At 43.7% G+C, this 24,358-nt stretch overlaps 1 protein-coding gene across 1 annotated transcript in view; it reads left to right on the forward strand.

Annotated features, from left to right (window-relative positions):
- Positions 1 to 24,358, forward strand: part of CDC42BPA (CDC42 binding protein kinase alpha) — a 370,767-nt gene that overhangs the window by 109,668 nt on the left and 236,741 nt on the right. The window contains 2 exon segments of the mRNA XM_030557374.1: positions 4,089 to 4,172; positions 22,127 to 22,222. Of these exon segments, the coding sequence (XP_030413234.1) occupies positions 4,089 to 4,172; positions 22,127 to 22,222 (180 nt within the window).

Raw genomic sequence — 24,358 nt, forward strand, 5'->3', positions numbered from 1 at the left:
GGGGGAGTTGCTAATCCGCGGGGCTCACCGTCGGGTGGGAAGAACTAGAGGGGAGCTGATGGGGCTGCCGTCCCACTCTGGTTCCAAGCCCTCACCCACTAGCAGTCAGCAGCCAAACAATATTATAAGCAAATATTGCGCAACTTTAAATGTGTATGTTCTCTAATAGATCAGCGACATAACAACGTTAACCAGGAGAAGTGAGGAGTTACTGTACCTGAAAGGCTGATTGTTGGGTGTTTCCAACCTCAGAACATGTTTCAGTGGCACATACATAGCAAAACTTCATCATTTCATATACAATGGTAGCACGTACCACTTAACATGATATTAATGTTCAACAGATTAAGACTTTTAAAATGATACCTCACAAGGCATACTTTGTACGAAACATATAATTACATCACCAATGGTGAATATGGGATGCAGTGTGTCTTTTTGGGGCACAGAGTGTGTCAGGCCTGTGTTATGAAGCAGGTCAGTCTAGATGACCATAATGGTCCCTTCTGGCTTTAAAAGCTATGAAGTCATCTTTAAAAATGTGTTAGCAGGTTGTGATCAACTCGTAGGGTTAGTCACAACCAGTTAACATGTTTTTAAACATAAATTGCTCTGTCTAAAATAGTGTTAGTTAAAACATGGATAGCTAACATATTTTTAAAAAGACAATATATTTTTCTACTAGACATGGTCAATTCTGTACTAAGCAACCTTTATTTTATGTAAATCTTCTACCATGTCTCTAGATGAAACTTATATTGTCTACATCATGGACAAAGTCATGTTTAAAACTGTGTTGGCTATGGAGAGTAACTTCCTTTGGGTGTACTGTATTTTGTGTTGTCTATCAAGTTACGTGGTAAGCTTTTTGGTCTAAAGAGTTTGCTTTTACTATGCATTGTGCAACATGAAATACAGTGGTGCTACTCAAGTAGTAATCAACAAGGCTGCTATTTTTCTAATCAAAATTAAAATAAAATTCTGAAACATTGAATAGACGTGTGTGTGTGTGTGCATGTGTGTCGATAGCATATGTAATACATATATTCACACAAACACATACACAATGGGCCTTTTTGATGCCCTGCTATCCTCAAAAAAATGTTTTTATCTGTCAGAGAAAGAGAGAACTCCCCTCTTTTCATCATAAAATGTCTGGTTCCTGGAACTTATTAAAACTGGACATTTAAACTTTTTTAAATTTATTTTTTTTCCTGTGAGCAGGCCACTGAAAAATGTTTGGTATGTGCTGATGTAAACATTTTGGTTTTAGTTGGATTTTATTTTCTCTTTCATTCTTCCAACAGTTTTACATATTTCCCACAAACAGCAGTGCTCCCTGGCATGCTGTCAAACTGCTTCTGCCCCTCATTAGCTCGGCTTCTCATCTCTACACTGTATGTGGGCATTTTTCTTTTTGCTTCTTCAAGTATTTTTCTAACAGAAGCTACCAAAAAACCCAAACTGACAATAAATGCCCTCTTGTTTCCCAGGTTAGCTGGGGTAGGGATCACTCTGCAGGCAATGATTGGTAGTTTCAAAGAGATCAAAGGGAGTTAGGGGCCTAAGTTCCATTGAAAGTCAATGGGACTTGGAGATCTAACTCCTTTAGCCCTCCTTGAAAATTGTAGCAGACCTGCTTAGGCCTTGGATCGTTAACAGCCACCATTATGGGCCAATTTGGAAGCACCTAACTCCTTGACAGAGTTTTAAAAGTCCACTTACTTTTTTACTAGTGCCAAGCAGAAGGGTTCCCTGGTAAATGAAGGAATTCAACTCATTAATTTCTGCAAAAATTAACCTCTTCTTAAAACAAAAGAGAAACTTTCTAGCCATTATGGTTGTAAAGGTCACCTTCCAAATATGAAAAAAATATAAACTGATGCAGTGTTGTCTTCTTGAATGAGACATCCAGCTCCACTGCCTTTGTTACTGCTCATAGATTTCTCAAGAAGCAAAGAGTGAAACTGAAACTAGTACGTTTCAATACTGCTATTTAGAACCCTGAGACAGTTATGAAACTGACAAGGAATCTAAATTTTTTTCAGTACCAAATTTGAGCAAGTCTTGTGACGCCCTAAGTCTGAACATGAAAGTCTTTTATGAATATGCATCTAAACTGAAGACTGTGGTGGATTTTCAATCATTGGCCATTTTTACCTCAAGACTGGAAGTTTTTCTAAAAAGAACTGCTGTGGTTCAAACAGGAATTATTTTGGGGAAGTTCTATGCCTGGTTTTGCAGTGTGTCAGAGAAAGTGTTCACAGTGGTCCTTTCTAGCCTTGGAATCAATATTTTTGGAATGAATCTTTGTATGGGAAACTAGGTTCATATGCCTGACCTTTATTGGGGGTAGCCTTTAAAAAATGTAGTTTGGAAACTAGTTTTAATAGCGAGGTCTGAGATCTTTTTATTTTCTCCTCTTTTCATTTTTTCTTGAATTGCATTTTATTTTCACAAGGGAGTGGGATGTGATGGAAGGCAGGACTGATTAATGTACCACAGCACCTCTGGGAATTAATAGCTGTTCCACCCAATTTATAGTTTAGCGAGAGAGAGAGTATGTTTCTGCTTTAGACATCAATAAGAACTGTAAATGGAGTTCAACATGCACCTATACTAGCTTGATGAAGCTATTTCAGCTGGTGCCATCTTTGAAGAAGGGTTGAAAAGAGCCTTGCGTGACATTTCCTTCATCAAGCTGTCAGCATCTGTTGCATTTTCTTTCCTGTTATTACTTCTCTGGCATGTAGCCAGGTTGCTGAATACAAAAGAGATGGAGAAAGTGTAGAGTTCAACCCATGTATAACTGTGTGTATGTGTATGTGTCACAAAGATGATACTAATCTATGTGACAACATCCTGGTCTGCAACCAAAACAAAAACAATCGTTTCTCTCCTTAGGCCCTGAGAATATGCCATTCTTTGCAAGGGAATGGGAATTGGGGTAGATTTATGTATGGATTTTAAAATTTATGAAGCACTGAGCTTTTCATATTTGAAGGTTAATTTTGTGGCTCAAGAGATTAGGAGTCCTGGGTTCTGTTGTTAGCTTTGCTTCAGACTTTCTTTGTTTTTGTGTCTTATCTGAACTAGGGAACTCAGGACTTTACCTATGATGCCTATATTGTGAAAACAAGAAGAATGATATATTTGTTTTGTATAAACTTCCCCACCTCCCACTTGCCCTGCCTCTTTCTTGATATGATCCCATCCTGGCTTTTGTCATATTGTATCTAATCTAGATTGTAAAATCCTCAAGACAAGGAGTTTGGGTTTATTCTTTTGGTAGAGTGCCAAATTTACCTGTGACTCCTAATATAAATGTTAAGTAAGAATCAGAATGTCTTTGTTTTTAAGTTTTCCCATCCAGAAAATGGGGATGATTACACCCCCATGAACTAAGGGAGTATTAAGAGACCTCAATGAGAGCATCATATGGAAAATGGTATAGGAGTGCAGAGTATTATGCTTAATTATTTTTATTTATTATAGCTTCCCCTGTTCATTGAAATGGATCTAGAAGATTTATCCTATAGCAGATTGCCAGTAAATAATTTATTGTACTCGCTGACATTCTAATATTCCTTGGTTTTGCGACCTGACTACTACATTATCAGGAGCTCTTTCTTGTTTGCCGCTGCAGCCATTTAGTTCAGTGATAGAAGAGAGTGGATTCAATAACTATTCCAAGTTCTGGGAAAATATCCAGTGATGATATGGCAGTAATAGGATAGAGGGGGAAGGAAGTATGGAACTGATAGAAGTGCTATCTTTCAGCTGTGTTCAGCTATTGTAATGGAGGAGGATATACTTTTATGTAGTGGAGGCTTAAAGGGAAGTTAAGAACTTTTACAGAACAAATACCCTGGACAGCTGTGAAATTACTCTTCATGGTTTGTGATGATGAATGCTTGGTACGGCATCATGTACGGAGAGTGAAGTTATAAATCAAAGAGTCCAAAATCCTATCACAACAAAAATAAATTAAAGCAACTCAGCCGTCTACATATTTCCAAAAAAGGATTATTCTGGCAACCACTTTTTTTCCTATTTTAGGTTATTCATCTGCAATTTCTGTTTTCCAGGTTGCAGTAGTAAAACTGAAAAATGCAGATAAAGTATTTGCCATGAAAATACTGAATAAATGGGAGATGCTGAAGAGAGCTGAGGTAAGACTACAGAAATGTTTTTAGTGTTCATACACTTGCTTGTGAGGACTTTACTCAGTTACTCTTTTTAAAAAAGTTGTGATGAATTTTCATAAACAAACAAACAAAAATACAAAAAGGTAGTTGATTTACAACTTGTATATGTTATCCAAAATCACATTTTCGAAGGATATCCAATAAATGTATGCAATTACACGGCTTCACAACTGGTCTACCATACAACACAAAATCAGACAGTATTACACAGGCATAACATGTTAGGGTTGGAGGTAACCAAAAAAAGACACAAATAAATAAATAAAAGGGGGAGAATACAGGAAAAGGGAGGGAAAAGGCAGAAAGCGTAGGTACAATGGAACCCTGGCATTATTTGAGCTATCTCAGCATTCTTTATCCAAATGTATAAAGAATCAGGTTCAAAATTTCTTCTAAATCATATAATTATTCTCAGTCTCAATGAGTTATTCTTTCTTTTGATGCTAATGCAGAAGGTCTGAATACCACTCCTCTATTCTGGTTATAAGCCTACTTCTCCACTTTTGTTAAATTTCTGAACCAAATTCTTAGGGCTCATCTACACTGGCAACGCTAACGCGCTGCCCCTTCATGCTTGAACGTGCCTTGTGTGGTCATTCTCCCAGCGCTCTAAAAAACCCACTTCAGTGAGAGGCATAGCTCCCAGCTCTGGGAGCCCGGCTTCCAGTGCTGGGGCACTGTTTACATTGGTGCATTACAGCGCTAAACTTGCTGTGCTCAGGGGGCTGTTTTATCACATCCCTGAGTGAGAAAGTTGCAGTGCTGTAAATTGCCAATGTAGACAAGTCCTTAGTGGTGGAGATAACACCAGGGTGTAGGTACGTAACCTGGGACTATAATTTTCAACTGAGTTTTGGTTGCAGAAGTCAACAACTAATTTCACTCTTGAGTCTATCTGTTCTTCTTCGAGTGCTTGCTCATATCCATTCCAATTAGGTGTGCGCGCACTGCGTGCATGTTTGTCGGAAGATTTTTACCCTAGCAACACCCAGCGGGTCAGCTGGGCGCCCCCTGGCGTGGCACCGCTATGGCACCGAATATATACCCCTGCCGACCCGTCTGCTCCTCAGTTCCTTCTTACCGCCCGTGTCGGTCGTTGGAACACTGGAGCGCGGCTTTGCTGATCTCCACTTCCCTAGCTATTCACTCGTTCTAGTACTTATTGTGTATATAGTTTTATAGTTGTAGTTAATACTTTTATTAACCTTTTGTTAACGTAATTAGTGTATATACTTCAGAGGGTTGGGGATTAGCCCCTTCCCCTCTCCTGGTGCCCAGGCCCATGCCTGGTTCACCGGGCTTCAAACCATGCTCGGCCTGCCGGCGGCCGATGCCAACGGGAGACCCCCACGACTCCTGCCTAAAGTGCCTGAGGGAATCCCATCTTACAGATAAGTGCCGGATTTGCAAGTCATTTAAGCCGCGGACAAAAAAGAAGCGGGACTTTCGTCTTAAGCAGCTCCTAATGGAGGCGGCTCTCACTCCTCCGTCTTCGGCACCAAGTGCCGCACAGTCCGCGCTGGGGAGAAGTGCCTCGTCGGCACCGGAGAGCACTGGCACCGCCAAGGTGTCCCGGCACCAGCCGTCACCGGCCCAGAAGCCAGCCCGGCACCGCTCCCTCTCCCCACGTGCCAAGAAGGTCAAAGCTCCTGCGGCTCCAATATCTACAAAGCAGTCTGAGCATCAGCCAAAACTGAGTCACCCGGCAATCTCGGCACCATTGATTCCGGCCATGTAAGAGCCGTTAAGTCCGGTGCATGACAGCTCCCCGGCACATGCTTCGGTAGAGCTTATTGTTCCCAGCACGCCTGAGACCTTTTCGACGGCGAGGGAATTCATTGTCCTAACGGAGCCCACCCTGCCTCAGCCCCCGGCACCGCTGGTGCGGTTTGTTGCGTCAACAGGGAAGCCTGCCCTAGTCAGGCCACCTTCCATCGACGCCGCAGGCAGGCACCACTCAAGATCGAGGTCTTGCCAGCGTTCCCGATCTCGCCGCCAGTCCCGATCTAGGTGCTGCTCGCAGTCCCAGTACTGATCTCCTTCTCGGTACCAGTCGTACTCGCGGCACCGCTCAAGATCCTGCTCTTCGGACCGATACTCCAGACGGTAGTCCAGCTCCCGGCACCGTTCACGCCACAGCCGCTCTCACCATAGAGCTTCACGATCCCGGTCGACCTCCTGGCACCGCGCTGTCGCAGGTCCCGGTCAACCTCTCGGCACTGGTATGACTCCCGGTACCGCTCACCGGTGCGGCACGACGTACGGTACCCTGCGCACAGGGCTCCTCCTCACGTGCTCTCCGCTCCACCATGGCCATCACGGCACCCATCTGAGTTTTTGCACGCTGATAGCACCGCATATGGGGATTCAGAACCACAGAGCCGTGTCCTCCAGGAGGCTCAGGGCACGGAACAAGCGCCTCAGTGGTCCTTCCTGGATGTCTTGGTCATATCACCAGGCCCAAGGTGAACTCACAGTTCTATCTCGTTCTGCCCCATCGGAACATTGTGCACCAGAGGCCACTGTTAGCCGCCCTCCTCCAGCGGGTACAGACAATTCGGCTCTGGCACCGGACTCTCAGGTGTTCCTGGACCCTGATGCTCCTCCGGCACAGGAGTCACTAAATGAGCCATCTGTGCCGGATCTGTCATCGTCCTCTTCACCAGACGAGGCACTAGCCGGTACTTCATCATCGGGCCCACCCCCGATCGACCTCCCGAGCCCACCAGGACCTTCTATGACGAGTTTCCTTAAATATCAACCTCCAGGTCGAGGAGGTCCCGGATGTGGAAGACCCGGTCATAGACATACTGTCGGCGGATGCCCCAACTCGCGTAGCTCTGCCATTCATCCGGTCCATCCAAGCCAAAGCAGACACCATTTAGCAATCTCCGGCGTCTATCGCTCCTACGGCCAGAGGTGTGGAAAGGAAATACATGGTACATATCCATCCTCCTCCATGCTCTCTGGTCGTTCAATCTGTGACTGAGCGAGAGCGCCATGGCCAGCAAGCCCCTGCCCCAAAATCGCGGGAGGCTAGAAGGATGGATCTATTGGGGCGTAAAGTATACTCCGCCGGAGGCCTCCAACTGCGAGTGGCTAACCAACAGGCCCTGCTCAGCAGGTATAATTATAATACCTGGCAATCGGTGGGTAAGTTCGCTGAACTGGTCCCACAGGACTCCCGCCTGGAATTCCAGGCCCTTCTGGAGGAAGGGAAGAAAGTGGCACAGACTTCCTTGCAGGCCTCGCTCGACACTGCTGATTCAGCTGCCAGAACCGTGGCCTCGGGGATTACAATGCGGAGAATATCGTGGTTTCAGGTCTCAGGTATACCTCCTGAACTACAACACACTATTCAGGGCCTTCCATTTGATGGACAGGGCCTTTTCTCTCAGAAAACAGACACTAGACTCCAGAGTCTCAAAGACAATCACGTCATCATGCGTTCCCTCAGGATGCATACTCTGCAAACCCAACGGAGGTCTTTCCGTACCCAGCCTCAGCGCCCTTACCCCCCATCCAGGCCACGACAAGACTTTAGCAGGAGGCGTGGTCATGGGAATCGCAGACGGCAATCAGGTTCCCAAGGGGGCCAGAATAACGGTCCCGCCAAACCATCAGCGGGACCAAAACCCAACTTTTGAAGGTGCACCCGAGAACAGAGCACCAGTCCTTCCCCAGGAACCCCTTCAGTTCTCCAACCGCCTTTCCTCCTTCTTCCCTGCATGGGCCCAATTAACCTCAGATCATTGTGTCCTACGCACGGTGGAATTTGGATACCACCTCCAATTTATTTCGCCCCCTCCCCCCCACTCTCCCTCCCCGTCCCTCTTCAGGGACCCCTCTCACAAGCAATTCCTCTGGCAACAGGTTCGTACGCTCCTCTCCATCGGAGCTATAGAGGAGATGCTGGAGGAGTTCATGGGCAAGGGATTTTACTCTTGATATTCCTAATCCCCAAGGCAAAAGGAGGTCTCCGACCCATCCTGGACCTGCACGGTCTCAATGTCTTTCTGAAGAAGTTGAAGTTCCGCATGGTGTCCCTGGGGACCATCATCCCATCCTTGGATCCCGGAGACTGGTACATTGCTCTCAGACATGAGGATGCATACTTTCACGTCACCATTTACCCTCCACACAGACGGTACCTACAGTTGTGGTGCACCATCAACATTTTCAATTTGCGGTCCTTCCGTTTGGCCTCTCTACCACCCCGCGCATGTTTAAAAAAGTGCATGGCTGTAGTGGCCGCCTTCTTCCGTCATCGGCGCATACACATCTTTCCTTACCTAGACGAGTGGCTTATTTGCGGGATCTCCGAGGCCCAAGTCACCAGGCATGTTGCCATCATCACGGACCTATTCGAGCGGTTGGGCCTGATGATCAATCTAGCGAAGTCTACTCTAGTGCCCACTCAAAGAATAGAATTCATTGGGGCCATTCTAGACTCCAAACTCGCAACAGCCTGCCTTCCGCTACCCTGGTTTCGGACACTAGTTTCGGTCATAGAAAGCCTTCAGACTTTCCGACGACCTCGGCCCAGACCTGCCTCAGCCTTCTCGGTCACATGGCAGTGTGCACTTTTGTAACCAAGCATGCCAAACTACGCCTGCATCCCCTTCAAACCTGGCTCACCTCAGTTTACCACCCAGGCAGGGACGCCATAGACATGGTCGTCACCGTTCCTCAGAGAGTCTTAGGCTCCCTCAACTGGTGGCCAACACCTTCCCTGGTGTGTGCAGGAATGCCGTTCCAACCGAGACAGCCCTCAGTATCCCTAATGACAGACGCGTCGTCTCTTGGCTGGGGGGCACACCTAGGCCATCGTCGCACGCATGGCCTCTGGTCATCTCAAGAGCTAGCGTTGCACATAAACGTCTGGGAGCTGAGGGCAGTCCGCCTCGCCTGCCAGATGTTCCAACATCATCTACAGGGCCGTTGTGTTCTAGTACTCACAGACAACACAACAGCAGTGCACTACATAAACAAGTAGGAAGGGACCCGATCCTCCCCCCTTTGTCAGTAGGCGATCCAACTGTGGGAATTTTGTATAGCCCACTCTATAGACCTTGTAGCGTCCTTCCTCCCAGGGGTCCGGAACACTCTGGCAGACCATCTCAGCAGATCCTTTCTCTCCCACGAGTGGTCGCTTTGCCCGGACATTGTACATTCCATCTTCCAGAAGTGAGGCTTTCCCCACGTAGACCTCTTCGCTTCCCGCAACAACAGGAAGTGTCAGAGGTTCTGCTCCTTCCAGCGTCTTGCCCCGGGCTCAATATTGGATGCCTTCCTAATCTCTTGGGCGAACCACCTGCTTTACGCCTTTCCACCCTTCCCGATGGTGCACAGGGTTCTCGTAAAGCTTCGCAGGGACAGGGCTCGACTGATCCTGATTGTCCCTGCGTGGCACCGGCAGCACTGGTACACCACGTTGCTGGACCACTCAATAGCCAACCCGATCACCCTGCCCCTTCATCAGGATCTGATAACGCAGGACCACGGCAGGCTTCTCCACCCAGACCTGCAATCCCTCCATCTAACGGCGTGGCTCCTGCATGGTTAACTCAATCGGAATTCTGCTGCTCTGCCCTGGTGCAAGAGATACTCCTGGGTAGCAGGAAATCTTCTACTCGGTCTACTTACATAGCCAAGTGGAAATGGTTTTCTTGCTGATGTCAAATGTGGGATGTACGGAGATTCCCATCCCCACTATTTTGGACTACCTCTGGTATCTTAAACAACAAGGCCTCGCTATCTCATCTTTGCGAGTGAACTTGGCGGCTATTTCTACTTTCCACCCCGGAGAAGGTGCTTACTCCGTCTTCTCCCACCCTATGGTCTCGAGGTTCCTCAAAGGCCTGGACCATCTATTTCCCCTGGTACGATGCCTCACCCCTTCCTGTGACCTCAGTTTAGTTCTGACAAGACTTACGTCCCCCCCGTTCGAGCCATTGGCAACCTGCTCACTCCTATATTTATCATGGAAAACAGCCTTTCTTGTAGCCATTACATCAGCTAGGAGAGTCTCTGAGCTTCGGGCTCTGATGGTGGACCCACCATACACGGTGTTCCACAAGGACAAGGTGCAGCTACGCCCATGTCCGGCGTACCTCCCTAAAGTAGTCTCGGCCTTTCATCTCAACCAGGACATATTCCTCCCGGTCTTCTTCCCCAAACCACATACATCTCGTAGGGAGCAGCAGTTACATTCGCTCGACGTTTGTAGGGCGCTCGCCTTCTATATTGACCGTACGAGGCCCTTCCGCAAAACGCCCCAACTCTTTGTTGCAGTGGCGGACTGGATGAAAGGCCAGCCCATCTTTTCTCAGAGGATTTCGTCCTGGGTAACAGCATGCATCCGGATTTGCTACGATCTAGCTCATGCCTCTCCGGGTCATATTAGCGCACATTCTACCAGGGCCCAGGCCTCGTCGGCCGTCTTTTTAGCTCAAGTACCTATTCAGGAGATATGTTGAGCACATACATGGTCTTCGGTACACACCTTTACTTCCCATTATGCCTTGGTGCAACAATCCAGAGACGATGCAGCCTTCGGCTTAGCAGTTTTGCATTCTGCAGTTTCTCACTCCGACCCCACTGCCTAGTTAAGGCTTGGAGTCACCTAATTGGAATGGATGTGAGCAAGCACTCGAAGAAGAAAAGATGGTTACTCGCCTTTGTAACTATTGTTCTTCGAGATGTGTTGCTCATATTCATTCCAAAACCCGCCCTCCTTCCCCACTGTCGGAGTAGCCGGCAAGAAGGAATTGAGGAGCGGACGGGTCGGCAGGGGTATATATTCGGTGCCATAGTGGCGCCACGCCAGGGTGCGCCCACCCCTCCTGCCGGGTGTTGCTAGAGTAAAAATCTTCCAACAAACATGCACGCAGCGTGCGCACACCTAATTGGAATGGATATGAGCAACACATCTTGAAGAACAACAGTTACAAAGGTGAGTAACCGTCTTTTTCCACAGCTGCCTAGCTATTGGACAGTTCCTAGCGTATATATATCAGGGTTCCTTTTTTTATTTTTTATTTTTTTTAACTACAGCATCAACAAACATCAGAGGACAAGGCTCTTTGATCGTCCAGCCTCTGTTGAGTCCAGTACATTTTGAATAAAATCTTTTGCTCTATCAGGCATAGCCTGAGATCCACACAAGCATTTTTAACATTCTATAATATGCTCTGCCACTGGGGTACTTTTAAGGGCTGTGTGATAATTCCCCTTCCCATGCTTTCACAAAGAACTCCAGGCCTGGTCTACACTACGTGTTTATACCGAATTTAGCAGCGTTAAACCGATTTAATCCTGCACCCATCCAGACAACGAAGCCCTTTATATCGATATAAAGGGCTCTTAAAACCAATTTATGTACTCCTCCCCGATGAGGGGAGTAGCGCTGAAATCGATATTGCCATGTCGGATAAGGGTTAATGTGGCTGCATTTCGACGGTATTGGCCTCCAGGCGGTATCCCACAGTGCACCATTGTGACTGCTCTGGAAAGCAATCTGAACTCGGATGCACTGGCCAGGTAGACAGGAAAAGCCCCGCGAACTTTTGAATTTCATATCCTGTTTGCCCAGCGTGGAGTGCTGATCAGCATGGATGGCCATGCAGTCCCAAATCCAAAAAGAGCTCCAGAATGGACCATACAGGAGATACTGGATCTGATCGCTGTATGGGGAGACAAATCTGTTCTGTCAGAGCTCCGTTGCAGAAGACGAAATGCCAAAGCATTTGGAAAAATCTCCAGGCTATGATAGACAGAGGCTACAGCAGAGACTCAACACAATGCTGTGTGACAAGCGTAATGGAAGGCCAAAGAATCAAATGGACACTCATGGAGCGAGGGAAGGGGGACTGAGGACTCGAGCTATCCCACAGTTCCTGCAGTCTCCAAAAAGTATTTGCATTCTTGGCTGAGTTCCCAATGCTGGAAGGGTCAAAAACATTGTTGCAGTGGTTCAGGGAATATGTCATCAATTTACCCCCCCTCAACCCCCCAAGAAAAGGGAAAAAAATCTTTTCTCGCCTCTTTTCAATGTCACTGTGTGTCTACTTGATGCTGCTGGTAGATGGGGTGCTGCAGCACCAAACAGCAGCATCCTCTACCCTGCCCTCCCCGGTGGCAGACACTACGGTACAATATGACTGATAGCCGTCCTCGTCTTCATCCTGTGAGTACTCCTGGCTGGCCTTGGTGAGCTCTGCCGGGGGCGCCTGGGCAAAAATGGGAATGACTCCTGGTCATTCCCTTCTTTAAACTTTGTGTCCTGGAGATTCAGTCCTGGCAGATAGTGCAATGGGGCTGGTACCGTCCTCCTCATAGCAGCTGGAGGCTGAGCTCCTCTCCCCACCCTCCCCCTTCATGTCTAATGGAGATTCTGGACTATCATAGCAGCGGGAGGCTGTGCTCCTCTCCCTCCCCACCCTTTAATAAGTAATGAAGATGTCCTGCCTGAAATATCATAGCAGCTGGAGGCTGCCTCCTCCTCATTTTATCTCACTAAAAAGTCAGTGTTTCTTATTCCTGCATTCTTTATTACTTCATCACACAAATGGGGGGATAACTGCCACGGTAGCCCAGGAGGGGTGTGGGAGGAGGGAAGCAACGGGTGGGGTTGTTGCCGGGGCACCCCTAGAATGGCATGCAGCTCATCATTTCTACGGGATATCTGGGGCTCTGACCTGGAGCAGCTATGCTCTCTGGTTCTCTAGTAGACTTGCCCCATATTCTAGGGCAAGAACTGACTCTATTTTTAGACAAAACATAAAGAAGGGAATGACCTGGGAAGTCATTCCCATTTTTGTCCATGAGCCCCTGGCTGACCTCAGCGAGGCCAGCCAGGAGCACCCATGACAGCAGCAGACAGTACAATATGACTGGTAACTGTCATCGCCAATTTCCAAAGTAGCAGACGGTGCAATAGGGCTGGTAACCGTTTCTTTAACCTTGCAAAGGCAAATGAATGCTGCTGTGTAGCACTGCAGTACCACATCTGTCAGCAGCATCCAGTACACATATGGTGACAGTGAAAAAAGGCTAAACAGGCTCCATGGTTACCATGCTATGGCGTCTGCCAGGGTAATCCAGAGAAAAAGGGCGCGAAATGATTGTCTGCCGTTGCTTTCACGGAGGAAGGATTGAGTGACAACATTTATCCAGAATCACCCGCGACACTGTTTTTGCTCCATCATGCATTGTGATCTCAACCCAGAATTTCAATGGGCGGGGGAGACTGTGGGAGCTATGAGATAGCTACCCACAATGCTACGCTCTGGAAATCGACGCTAGCCTCGGTACATGGATGCACACCGCCGAATTAATGTGCTTAGTGTGGCCGCATGCACTTGACTTTATACGATCTGTTTTAAAAAATCGGTTTCTGTAAAATTGGAATAATCCCGTAATGTAGACATACCCCGAGACTGCTGGAGTTCCTCTTCGTTAATAAAGCATACATAGTGGACATGGGCCTGGGGAATGTCTGAAACATTCCAGTGGTTATTAGTAACTCTGGATCCTGTGGCAGTCCTAAGGCATCCAGACCAAACTGATAAGTTGGCAAGTCTTTTAGTTGTTAGTACAGTCACTCAGCTAAGGGTGTCAGGTCATATTGTTTCTTGAATGTTAGAAATCTATATCATACCCCTGTTCATCCAGTTTCTCCAAGTTTTTTCCCAGTCTTCAAGTCTGGGTTACCCTAGATAGGTGCTTTTGGAGCACAGCAAGGATTAAATATGTACCTCTTAACTAGGACAGCCCAGACCCTTTCTGCTGCCACTGCTGCAGGCATCCTATTTTTCTCTATCAGACAAAAAGAAAAACTCAGCAGACCCACGGGGAGGCAGATACATTAATACCTGTTCAGTTTCCACCCAGGTAAGTATAAGGGTGTTAGCATGCTGGAACCAATTTGACATCTGTGACATGATGAAAGGGCAATAGTAATTTTGTAGATCTGGGAGCATAAACCACTCTTGGATATTAGGGAGCTGGAGGTTTTCAAATGATAGTCATGTGTGTTGACCAGGGCCCCGCAGAAACGCTCTAAAAATGTTAATAAATTTTTAAAAATGAAACAAAGGGATATATACAGATGGGCCATTTAGAATATAGAGGAGCCTAAACAGAATATTCATTTTTACTGTATTGACTTTCTTGATAGGCTCAGGGACAGAAGATGCCACTTATTTGTATCATTATTTATTTGAAAGAGTACACGATCTAAAGTTATCTTCACTAGTTTGTTAAAGTTTCTCGGTACTTATACTTGCGTACTTAATTACATCAGGTTGCCTGTGGAAATTCTGTTAAGAAAAAGCCACATGACATGACAACCAGGAGACTTGCAATATTTTTGATTTTTCCCGATTTATTTTTTAACTAGCTATTGCTCCAAATTTTTGAATTGGTGATAGGAGGGTTAGAATAGTGATTTCTAGTTTGGCTATATACAAAAGGACATTGTCTGCATATAACATCAGTCTGTACTCCATGGAACCAAGTTGCATGCCCTAGGTATCTGGGTGAGTTTGTGAAGCTACTGTCTTCTTTAAACAAAAGGAAAGTGAACCTTATTGGGTTTGAGTACAGTATTTGTACCAGTTGTACCTTTGAATCCACCTTATAGTAATTTCATTTAGACAACATTTCCCTAGTTTGTTTATGAGAATGTCGTGTGAGATTGTGTTAAAAGCCTTACTAAAACCAAGATACATCACATATACTGCTTCTCCCCTATCCACTAGGCCGGTGACATTGTCAAAGAAGGAGATCAGGTTGATTTGGCATGATTTGTTCTTGACAAACTCATGCTAGCAATTCCTTATAACCCTGTTATCCTTCAGGTGCTTTCTTCTTGTTTGGAATGCAGCCCTTATTATGGGAAATCTCCCCCCCTCCATACTGAAACAAATACAATTGATTTAGGGAATATGTACACTTAAAACATTATAGCAGCACAGCTGCAATGCTGCACTTCTGTAGACACTTCCTACAGTGACAGTTGGGGTCTTTCATTGCTGTAGTTAAGCCACCTCCACGAGAGGTGGTATCTAGGTTGACAGAAGAATTCTGCAGTTGTCCTAACACAGTCTTCCCTGGGGATTAGGTTGACAGCTATATCTCTCAAGGGTGTGGATTTTTCATAGCTGTGCTGATGTAAATTTTCAGTGTAGACCAGCCCACAGATATCATCAGTTTATTGAAAAGTAGGAAAGGATAATTATAGTAGTAAAAGCCATTTTTGTTGTAAATAAATTGTTTTAAGAGGCTTAAATTATTTAACATAGTATGTTTTATAAATGTGTGCTTGTGTAACATTTAAATTGCATAGAGTAAAAGTTAACATTTGTACATGATGCCAGCAATTCCCCCCAAGTCTGGTATAACATCTTCCAGCTAATGTAATTAGTCCTGTATCTCAAGTGGTAGAAGTCTGTGCTACAGTGCAGAAGACTCAGGATTCAAACCTTGAAGAGGTTACTGCAGTTCTGTGTCACAGAATTTTTTTTTCTTTTGTTCTTTAAACATCCTAGGACCATGACTTACAAAAAACTAAATTAAAAAGATATTATGTAGTTAGCAACGTCAAGCACTGAAAATGTCAGATTTACAGTAGTCCATGCAACCTTAATTTGGCCTCCTGGGTATGGTTATGACATTAATTACATGACCCCATACAATTTTATCCGAATGGCCTCTGCCTAATTCGGTGAACAGGTTGGACACACAAGGATGGTGAACTAAGGTTGCAAGAGCAGTCATAAATCTATCATTTTCTAACTTGCATGCTTGCCTTTGCAACCTAAATACTTCTAACACTTTTTGTATGTAATGTTATTTAGTTTGACAAATGCCTTATGTTGGCTCACTGATCCATACAAGAAATCAATTGGCTGACTCTGCCTTGATCAGGGGTCGGCAACCTCTGGCACGCGGCTCGCCAGGGTAAGCACCCTGGCGGGTAGGGCCAGTTCGTTTACCTGCCGCGTCTGGAGAGTTTGGCCAATCGTGGCTCCCACTGTCCACAGTTCGCCATCCCAGGCCAATGGGAGTGGCAGGAAGCTGCGGCCAGCACATCCCTTGGCCCGCGCCGCTTCCTACGGCCCCCATTGGCCTGGGATGACGAACCGCGGCCAGTGGGAGCCACAATCGGCTGAACCTGATGACACGGCAGGTAAACAAACTGGCCTGGCCCACCAGGGTGCTTACCCTGGCAAGCCATGTGCCAGAGGTTGCCGACCCCTGGCCTAGATTGTGGTGTACGTGGGATATAGTCTATCTAATGGAAAAAAAATCAATAAAATTGTACTATCAAAACATGGTAGTTACCCCTTGATCGCTTTCTTTCTCTGTTGTGCTCCTTTCTCTTATCCTCCATCTCTGTTTTGTATTTTTATAGTATAAGCTTTTTACGTGTACTTTGGTATTTGTGCAATATATTGTATAGACTACTAAATCTTGTTGTTGTTTTTATAATAATAGGGCAGGCATGCACTGGAAAAATTGAAAAGAATGACAATTTGCAGATATGTGGGGCACTGAAGGTCACTGTGTAATACAATTTAATTCCAGAAGGTTCTGTTTCTACTTTTTGTCATCTGGTCACCAAACCAATGGAAAAATAAAGTTGTAGTTCTTTTTAGACTGACTATGCAGACTTCAAGAAACCCACTGGGACCTGTGGGAAGAGTATTTTAAATACCTTGCAGAGAGAAGATATTTCAAAACTATTTATAACCTCTTTTTAATGGAAAGAAATACAGTTTTTAAACTGGCTTTAAGAGGGTACATTTAAAAATAGAATGGAGTTATATTTCTAGTTTTGACTTATCTGAGGTGGCAAAGTTTGCAGATGATACTAAACGGCTGAAGATAGTTAAGACCAAAGCAGACTGTGAAGAACTTCAGAAAGATCTCACAAAACTAAGTGATTGGGCAACAAAATGTCAAATGAAATTTAATATGGATAAATGTAAAGTACTGCACATTGGGAAAAATAACCCCAACTATACATACAATATGATGGGGGCTATTTTAACTACAACTAATCAGGAAAGAGATCTTGGAGTCATCATGGATAGTTCTCTGAAGACATCCACACAGTATACAGCAGCAGTCAAAAAAGCAACCAGGATGTTGGGAATCATTAAAAAAGGGATAGAGAATAAGACGGAGAATATCTTATTACCCTTCTATAAATCCATTGTACATCCACATCTTGAATACTGTGTGCAGATCTGGTCTCCTCATCTCAAAAAAGATATACTGGCATTAGAAAATGTTCAGAGAAGGGCAGCTAAAATGAATAGGGGTTTGAAATGGTTCCCATATGAGGAGAGATTAAAGAGGCTAGGACTCTTCCGCTTGGAAAAGAAGAGACTAAGGGGGGATATGATAGAGGTATATAAAATCATGAGTGATATGGAGAAAGTGAATAAGGAAAAGTTATTTACTTGTTCCCATAATATAAGAACAATGGGCCACCAAATGAAATTAATGGGCAGCAGGTTTAAAACAAATAAAGAGAAGTTCTTCACACAGTGCACAATCAACTTGTGGAACTCCTTGCCTGAGGAGGTTGTGAAGGCTAGGACTATAACGGGGTTTAGAAGACAACTGGTTAAATTCATGGAAGTCAAGTCCATTAATGGCTATTAGGCTGGGTAAGGAATGGTGTCCCTAGCCTCTGTTTGTCAGAGGATGGTGATGGACAGCAGGAGAGAGATTACTTGATCATTACCTGTTAGGTTCATTCCCTCTGGGGCACTTGGCATTGGCCACTGTCGGTAGACAGGATACTGGGCTAGATGGACCTTTGGTCCGATCCAGTGTTGCCATCCTTACGTTCTTATGTTCTTGCTTTCATGCTGAAATAATGAAACATACCACATAGTGTAATTTGTTCTAATTTGGGGCGGAGGAGGGAGGAGGATAGAGAACACCTCTAGCATGGAAACGAGTTCCTGGTCAATGGGAGCTGCGGGATGTTCTGGCTGCCACTTCCTGCAGCTCCCATTGACTGGGAACGGTGAACCGCGGACACTGGGAGCTTCAGAGGGCCGTGGTTGTGGATGGTCAACGTAAACAAAATGTCTAGCGGCCTGCCAGTGGATTACCCTGATGGGCCACATGCCAAAGTTTGCCGACCCCTGGTCTAGGATTACATGGTCCTGCCACAGCACAAGCAACTGGACTTAATTACTTCTCTTTATCCCTTCAAGTTCTACATTTCTATGATTCTGTCAATTAATTTGTTTACTGTGATATAATTTTCATAAAACGTTCAGGGGCCACATAAATCAACACTTGGTCTTAATTTTTCTTTGGAAATGCTCTCTAGAAACACAATGGATTTCCCATCAATCTTGCTTATTAAACAATTGGCTGAGCATGTTGGAGATCATCAGAATATAAACACCAAGATGGAAATAAATTGGAATGCAAAAAATGCAGTTGAATTCCATCATGTGATAGTTATTTACCCTGCACTTCATTCTAGGACTTTAACTAAAACAAGCTTTTGGTGTTGCTTAATATGAGGAGACTAAGTGTTGTAGAGCGTTGAGTGCTAAAGATCTAACACTTCATAAAATAGTTCTGATCAATAGATCAGCAAAAGATCTATTGATTAAAATTAAGGTAATATAATTTTGCACTTTATATACATTATCAAGTGTTTGGTAACATACACTGAAGCAATTAGTCATATTTGTCATATTTCCTTGGGCCTTAAATCTAATACTAAATTTGCTTACTGCTCCTTTATTTTATCCTTTAAGGGAAAAAATTAATCTGTCTTAACTTGCTGTCACTCAATCCTGTTGGCATTCTCCTCAGCTAGGAAAGTAGGAGCACTGCATGACTTGTCCTGTAGATAACCGTTCTCAAGGCCCTGTTATTTATGCAATTTGCATAATTTACCATATACTGAGCACCATTATTATTATATGTTGATGGCCCTACATAATACAGTAGTAGACCCACAGAAAGCATTGAGAATGTCTGACGTGGGGAAGGGAAGGATTGGCAGTCCAAGAGAAGCTGTCCACAGAGTAGAGGCCAGACAAGTCAAGGAAAAAGTGAAGTACAAGAAAATTTGGCCAGACAGGCTGGGGAGAGGCACCCAGTAGTATTGTTTACTCTGTCCAGACTAGAGGGAACCTAAGGGATATTAAGTTAAAGCAGATTTCATACATCTAAAATAAATGTTTATTTTTATACACATATTTTAAACATTTACTTTTGATGTGTGTAGGTTGAGATTGTCAAAGCTATCTAAGAGACTTAGATACACATCTTCCCTAAAAGTGAATCCACATGGTAAGCCTCAGAATTTGTGTACTTGGAAAAGTTTCATCCAGCAGGAGCCCAGTGAAGTGGGGCTGAGGATCCAGGGAGAGGTTGAGTCATATGAGAAGAGCAGGAGCCCAAGACGGGTGAGAGAGCTGCTCCAGCTTTCTCCGCCGGGCTATTAAAATTTAAAATGTGACCTACTGTGGTAAAAGCTTCTGCTGCCAGCTCCAGGCATTCTGCCGAGGAGTGAGTGTTTTGGGTGCTCAAGGAATGCAAGATCTTTTGTGAATTTGTGTCAGAGACGATGGCACAATAAATATTAGATAGACTCACTGTAGAAACCAGCTCCATGCCTCTGTGTAATAACATGCAGTTTGTTTACTTGTCATTTTGTTTGTGGGAATAACAAAGAGTTTATAGTTTCTCATTGTTCTCTATTTCTGGCAAAGACTTAAACAAAACAAAACAAAACAAAAAAACAACTCCAACCACTCTTCTCCCAAATTCTTTTTTTGTCCTCATGCTATATCTCGTTCGACTCCCAATAAAGTTCTTTTGTTTATTGTGTGGTGCATTTTATTATTGAATCTTGCATCAGGTATTCCTATTCTCTCTTGCATAGTGTTACTATTCAGGTGTAAAAAGTGAGCAAGTGTTTCTTCTTTCTGACCTCTGTATCACATTTGCTCATTTTACTGGTCAAAACAAGGTTTGGTATTTTTTGGTTGCTCTTATAAGTTTAGCTTCAGCTCTGCGCAAAAATCATTAAGCTGCACTCTTCGTTTGTCCCTCTCCAAAGTTCACTGCCAACAATAACCATATTCATTCTGGTATTTGGCTGTTTTTGGAAATGAAGTGGAAAAAGTAATAAGGAAGAAAAACTTTGATTTTTCTTTAAGCTATTGCTTAAATATGAAGACACAGGATATGGTTTAAGCTGATGAAATTGGCCTAAACTGATTAAGTGTGTATTTGGAGTAGCAGAATATTTACAGTATATCTTGGCAGAGTTTCTCATCTTCACTTTACGTCCAAATCTCCATCTATCCACTAATCTCCTCCTCTCTTTCATCCTTTTCTAGCCAGCTCCTCCTCAAAATCCAAGAATGTTAAGGTCTCTGCATCTTCAAAAACTAAAACAGTCCATCTGCCTCTTCAACTATCACCCTATGCCTCTTCTGCCTTTCACTCTGAATTCACTGAAGATCATTTATAACCATGGCCTGGAATTCCTGTCCTGCAGTTCCATCTTAGATCCTCTTTAGTTTGGCATCCTTCCTTTCTAATTTAAATCTGCTGTCTCCCAAGATTGCTACTTACATTTTCCTCACCAAGTCTCAAAGATTCTAATCACTTTGATCTGTCTCCTATGTCTGACACTGTTTATTCTCCTTCTCAGCATTTTATCCTCCCCTGGCTTTCACAGCTCTGTGGTTCTCCTGCTTCTCCAGTAATTCCTGAGGATCTCTTGGTGGTTTCTCTTCTCCTTTCCTACCCTGTGTGGGATCTTAGAGGACTCCATCTTTGGCTTGCTCCTCTTCTTGCTTTATACCTTTTCACTGGGTGATCTCATTTGCTGACATGATTTCAACTACTATCTTTAGACCAATGACTCGCAAATCTGCTTCTTTCAGTCCCATCTTGCATCTCAACCTGTCTCTAACATGTCCTCCTGAATGTGTCACCATCAACTTAATTCTAACATAGCCAAACCCTCAGATATGATGCCAAAAAGAAATCGGCTAACTTGACTAATAGATTGAGGGCAAGATGGAAGTAGCTGGAGGTTACTTTATTTATAATCATTAGAAAAATATTGCATATATAAAATATGACTACCAGTGTAAATCGGGAGTGACAGTGCTGTGAAATAAGCCCATAATATATAGAGCCAGATACTACTCCTGTGGGCTTCAATTGCCTTTTTATAGGGGTCATTGTGTTTGTGTACCTATATAAACATATTTGTGCTTATAAATTATATAATGCAATTAGTCTCACAGAGAAGCAGCTCTGATTAAAATAAAGAGTCTTGCTGTATTTTTTCAGTGCAGCAAATACATAGGTTGGGGTGAGAATCTGACATTGTCTTGTTGCTGTAGACAAAACAGCACTGTCTTGTACTGAATCAAACAATCTTGCAGTACAATTGTGTTGCAGTAATTTTTTGGACAAGTTATAAATCCTGAAAATGAGTGTTTATAATAGAAACACATATAGCTCACAGAAGAGATTGCGCACATGTAGGGCTAGTTCTGCCCTCAGATACCATAATATAATCTCATTGACTTCCCTATGAACAGGTCCATGAGCAGATTTTGACATGTGATCTGGAGACAGTGAGCAGAAGAGTCTGTTTTTTCTGTCTTCATCCCAAGAACAATAACTGGGAAGTACAGTTGTACTCCAAGTAGATGTAAAGTGTTGATACACTGCTGGCCCCATGTTCTCAACATGTCAGGAGTGTGGATTAAATGGCTTTTACTGAAGGGGGATAAATGTATCTTGTAATGTCATCCTATGTATTTGATTGCCATTTCATGACATACATTTATTGTTTGATACTAATATCTATTGTAACTAAAATATTCTTTTCTCCCCTTCAGACAGCCTGTTTTCGAGAAGAGAGGGATGTATTAGTGAATGGAGATAACCAATGGATCACAGCATTGCACTATGCCTTCCAGGATGACAACTATTTAGTGAGTGTTCCTTTATATATCTATTAAAGTGATTTTAGGCTTTTAGTCTGTGATATTGAGATACAGATATAGTGTGTGTGCAACGGTTAGCCCTATGTTTGAAATTGAATCTTCATATGCATAAAACCTTGTCAAATGCATTATTAGTACATAAGAACATAAGAACGGCCATACTGGGTCAGGCCAAGGGTCCATCTAGCTCAGTATCCTGTCTACCGACAGTGGCCAATGCCAGGTGCCCCAGAGGGAGCGAACCTAACAGGTAATGATCAAGTGATCTCTCTCCTGCCATCCATCTTCAACCTCTGACAGTTTCTAAGGACACCATTCCTTACGCCAATATAATAGAATATCAGGGTTGGAAGGGAGCTCAGGAGGTAATTTAGTTCAACCTGCTGCTCAGAGTAGAACCAATCCCCAGACATATTTTTGCCCCAGATCCCAAAATGGCTCCCTCAAGGATTGAACTCATAACCCTGGGTTTAGCAGGCTAATGCTGAAACCACTGAGCTATCCCTACCCCCAGGTATGGAAGCTAGTCAGGGGATTTAGTGAATTTGGCCATGAATATCTCAAGATGATAGTTTGCTTTGTTCTCTGTACAAGTGTGCAATTATTGGGCAGACTTCTGTAACCAGTAGGTATCAGCTAATCTGATTATTCTCCTTTTGGGAGTGCTCTTGCAATTATATTACATGTACATTTTCTATAATCTTGTCATTTACTTTGTCCCAGTAATCCTGGTCTGATTCACAGAATGAAGGAGCAGTTAATTTTTTCTCCTACTATTAAATGAGAGTTAGATATAAAAGTTTGTTTAATCTCCTTGATTATTGTTATATCTATTAACGGTCCTGTTGATTTGAAATTCACCCAACTGGGCTCTGGCAATGAGTAGAGAGGCATAATTTCAATTCTGAACTGTCTCCTCCTGCTGGCTGGGGGGCTTAACCACAGAAGTCCCAAAAGGGTAAAGAAAGCCATGGTATACCTTAAAAAAGCAACTTTAAAAAAAATCAATTTGCGAAGAATTGAAGATTATAATTGCAGATGAAAGTATCTAAATACGTTTTTGTTAAGAAGTATGTCTGAAATGTAATTGGAATGCCTTTTGGTTTTGTTCTGAAAAGTTCAGGTGGTTGTTATGTTACTTAGCTGTTTAAAAAGATAGTGGTTTGGTACTCTTCATAGTAAACTTAGTAAACTGAATTATTGCATGCTGATGCTGAAACTTGATGTACATTTCTAAAATGTATTTCCATCATAAATTTTACTGAAAGAATCTAGTCTTTCATATTACATTTAACTGTTAGGTAATATATAGGATTTAAGAAGGAAAATTAATTTATAAAGGATAATCAATTTTTACTAAATCTTTGTCATTTTAAAAAATAAACGTAGCACACTTGAATTGTGTTGCTAAGCTGATCGTATTTACTTTCCTGTCTTGTAAAGTACACTTGATACATACAATTTGCTACTTCCTGGTCATTTCACAGATGAAGTCACATTAACTTCAGTAAGATTACTGTAGTAAAGCATATATGATTTAGTCCTTAAGGTAAAGGAAATTCATGAATGTAGGACTTGTAGAATTGGGACTTTTGGTCACGATCCTGCAGTTGGATGCACTAGCACAGGCTCTTGCAATCTTGCAGCATTCCCTTGACTTCAGTTGGTCTTTGCACAGGTTCAGGGCTTTGCTTGTGTGTATCTGATAGCAGGATCAGGGCCCAAGTTTTCCATTTCCTGATTGAGTAATATGGGCCAGTAAAAACTATAACTGTGTTTTGACTGCTAGCAGTATTACTAAGAAAATATTACATGTTCAGTTCCAGCCAGCCAGAACTAATTTTAATCTAGCCTCTTTCCTTAATATACTCGTTGAGCAGAGCCGCTTCCATTCTTTATCATTGGTGGTCTGTTAACATGTGCTAGTTTTGCAAATAGTTTCATTCAGGAGAAAAAGGCAGGAAAACTGTCTGATTCTCGAAAACAATGAGGAGTCCTTCTGGCACCCTAGAGACTAACAAATTTATTTGGGCATAAGCTTTTCTGGGCTAGAACCCACTTCATCAGATGCATGGAGTGGAAAATACAGTAGCAGGTATATATACATAGCACATGAAAAGATGG

The sequence above is a fragment of the Gopherus evgoodei genome, chromosome 3 (assembly GCF_007399415.2).
Source record: "Gopherus evgoodei ecotype Sinaloan lineage chromosome 3, rGopEvg1_v1.p, whole genome shotgun sequence".
NCBI lineage: Eukaryota > Metazoa > Chordata > Testudines > Testudinidae > Gopherus > Gopherus evgoodei.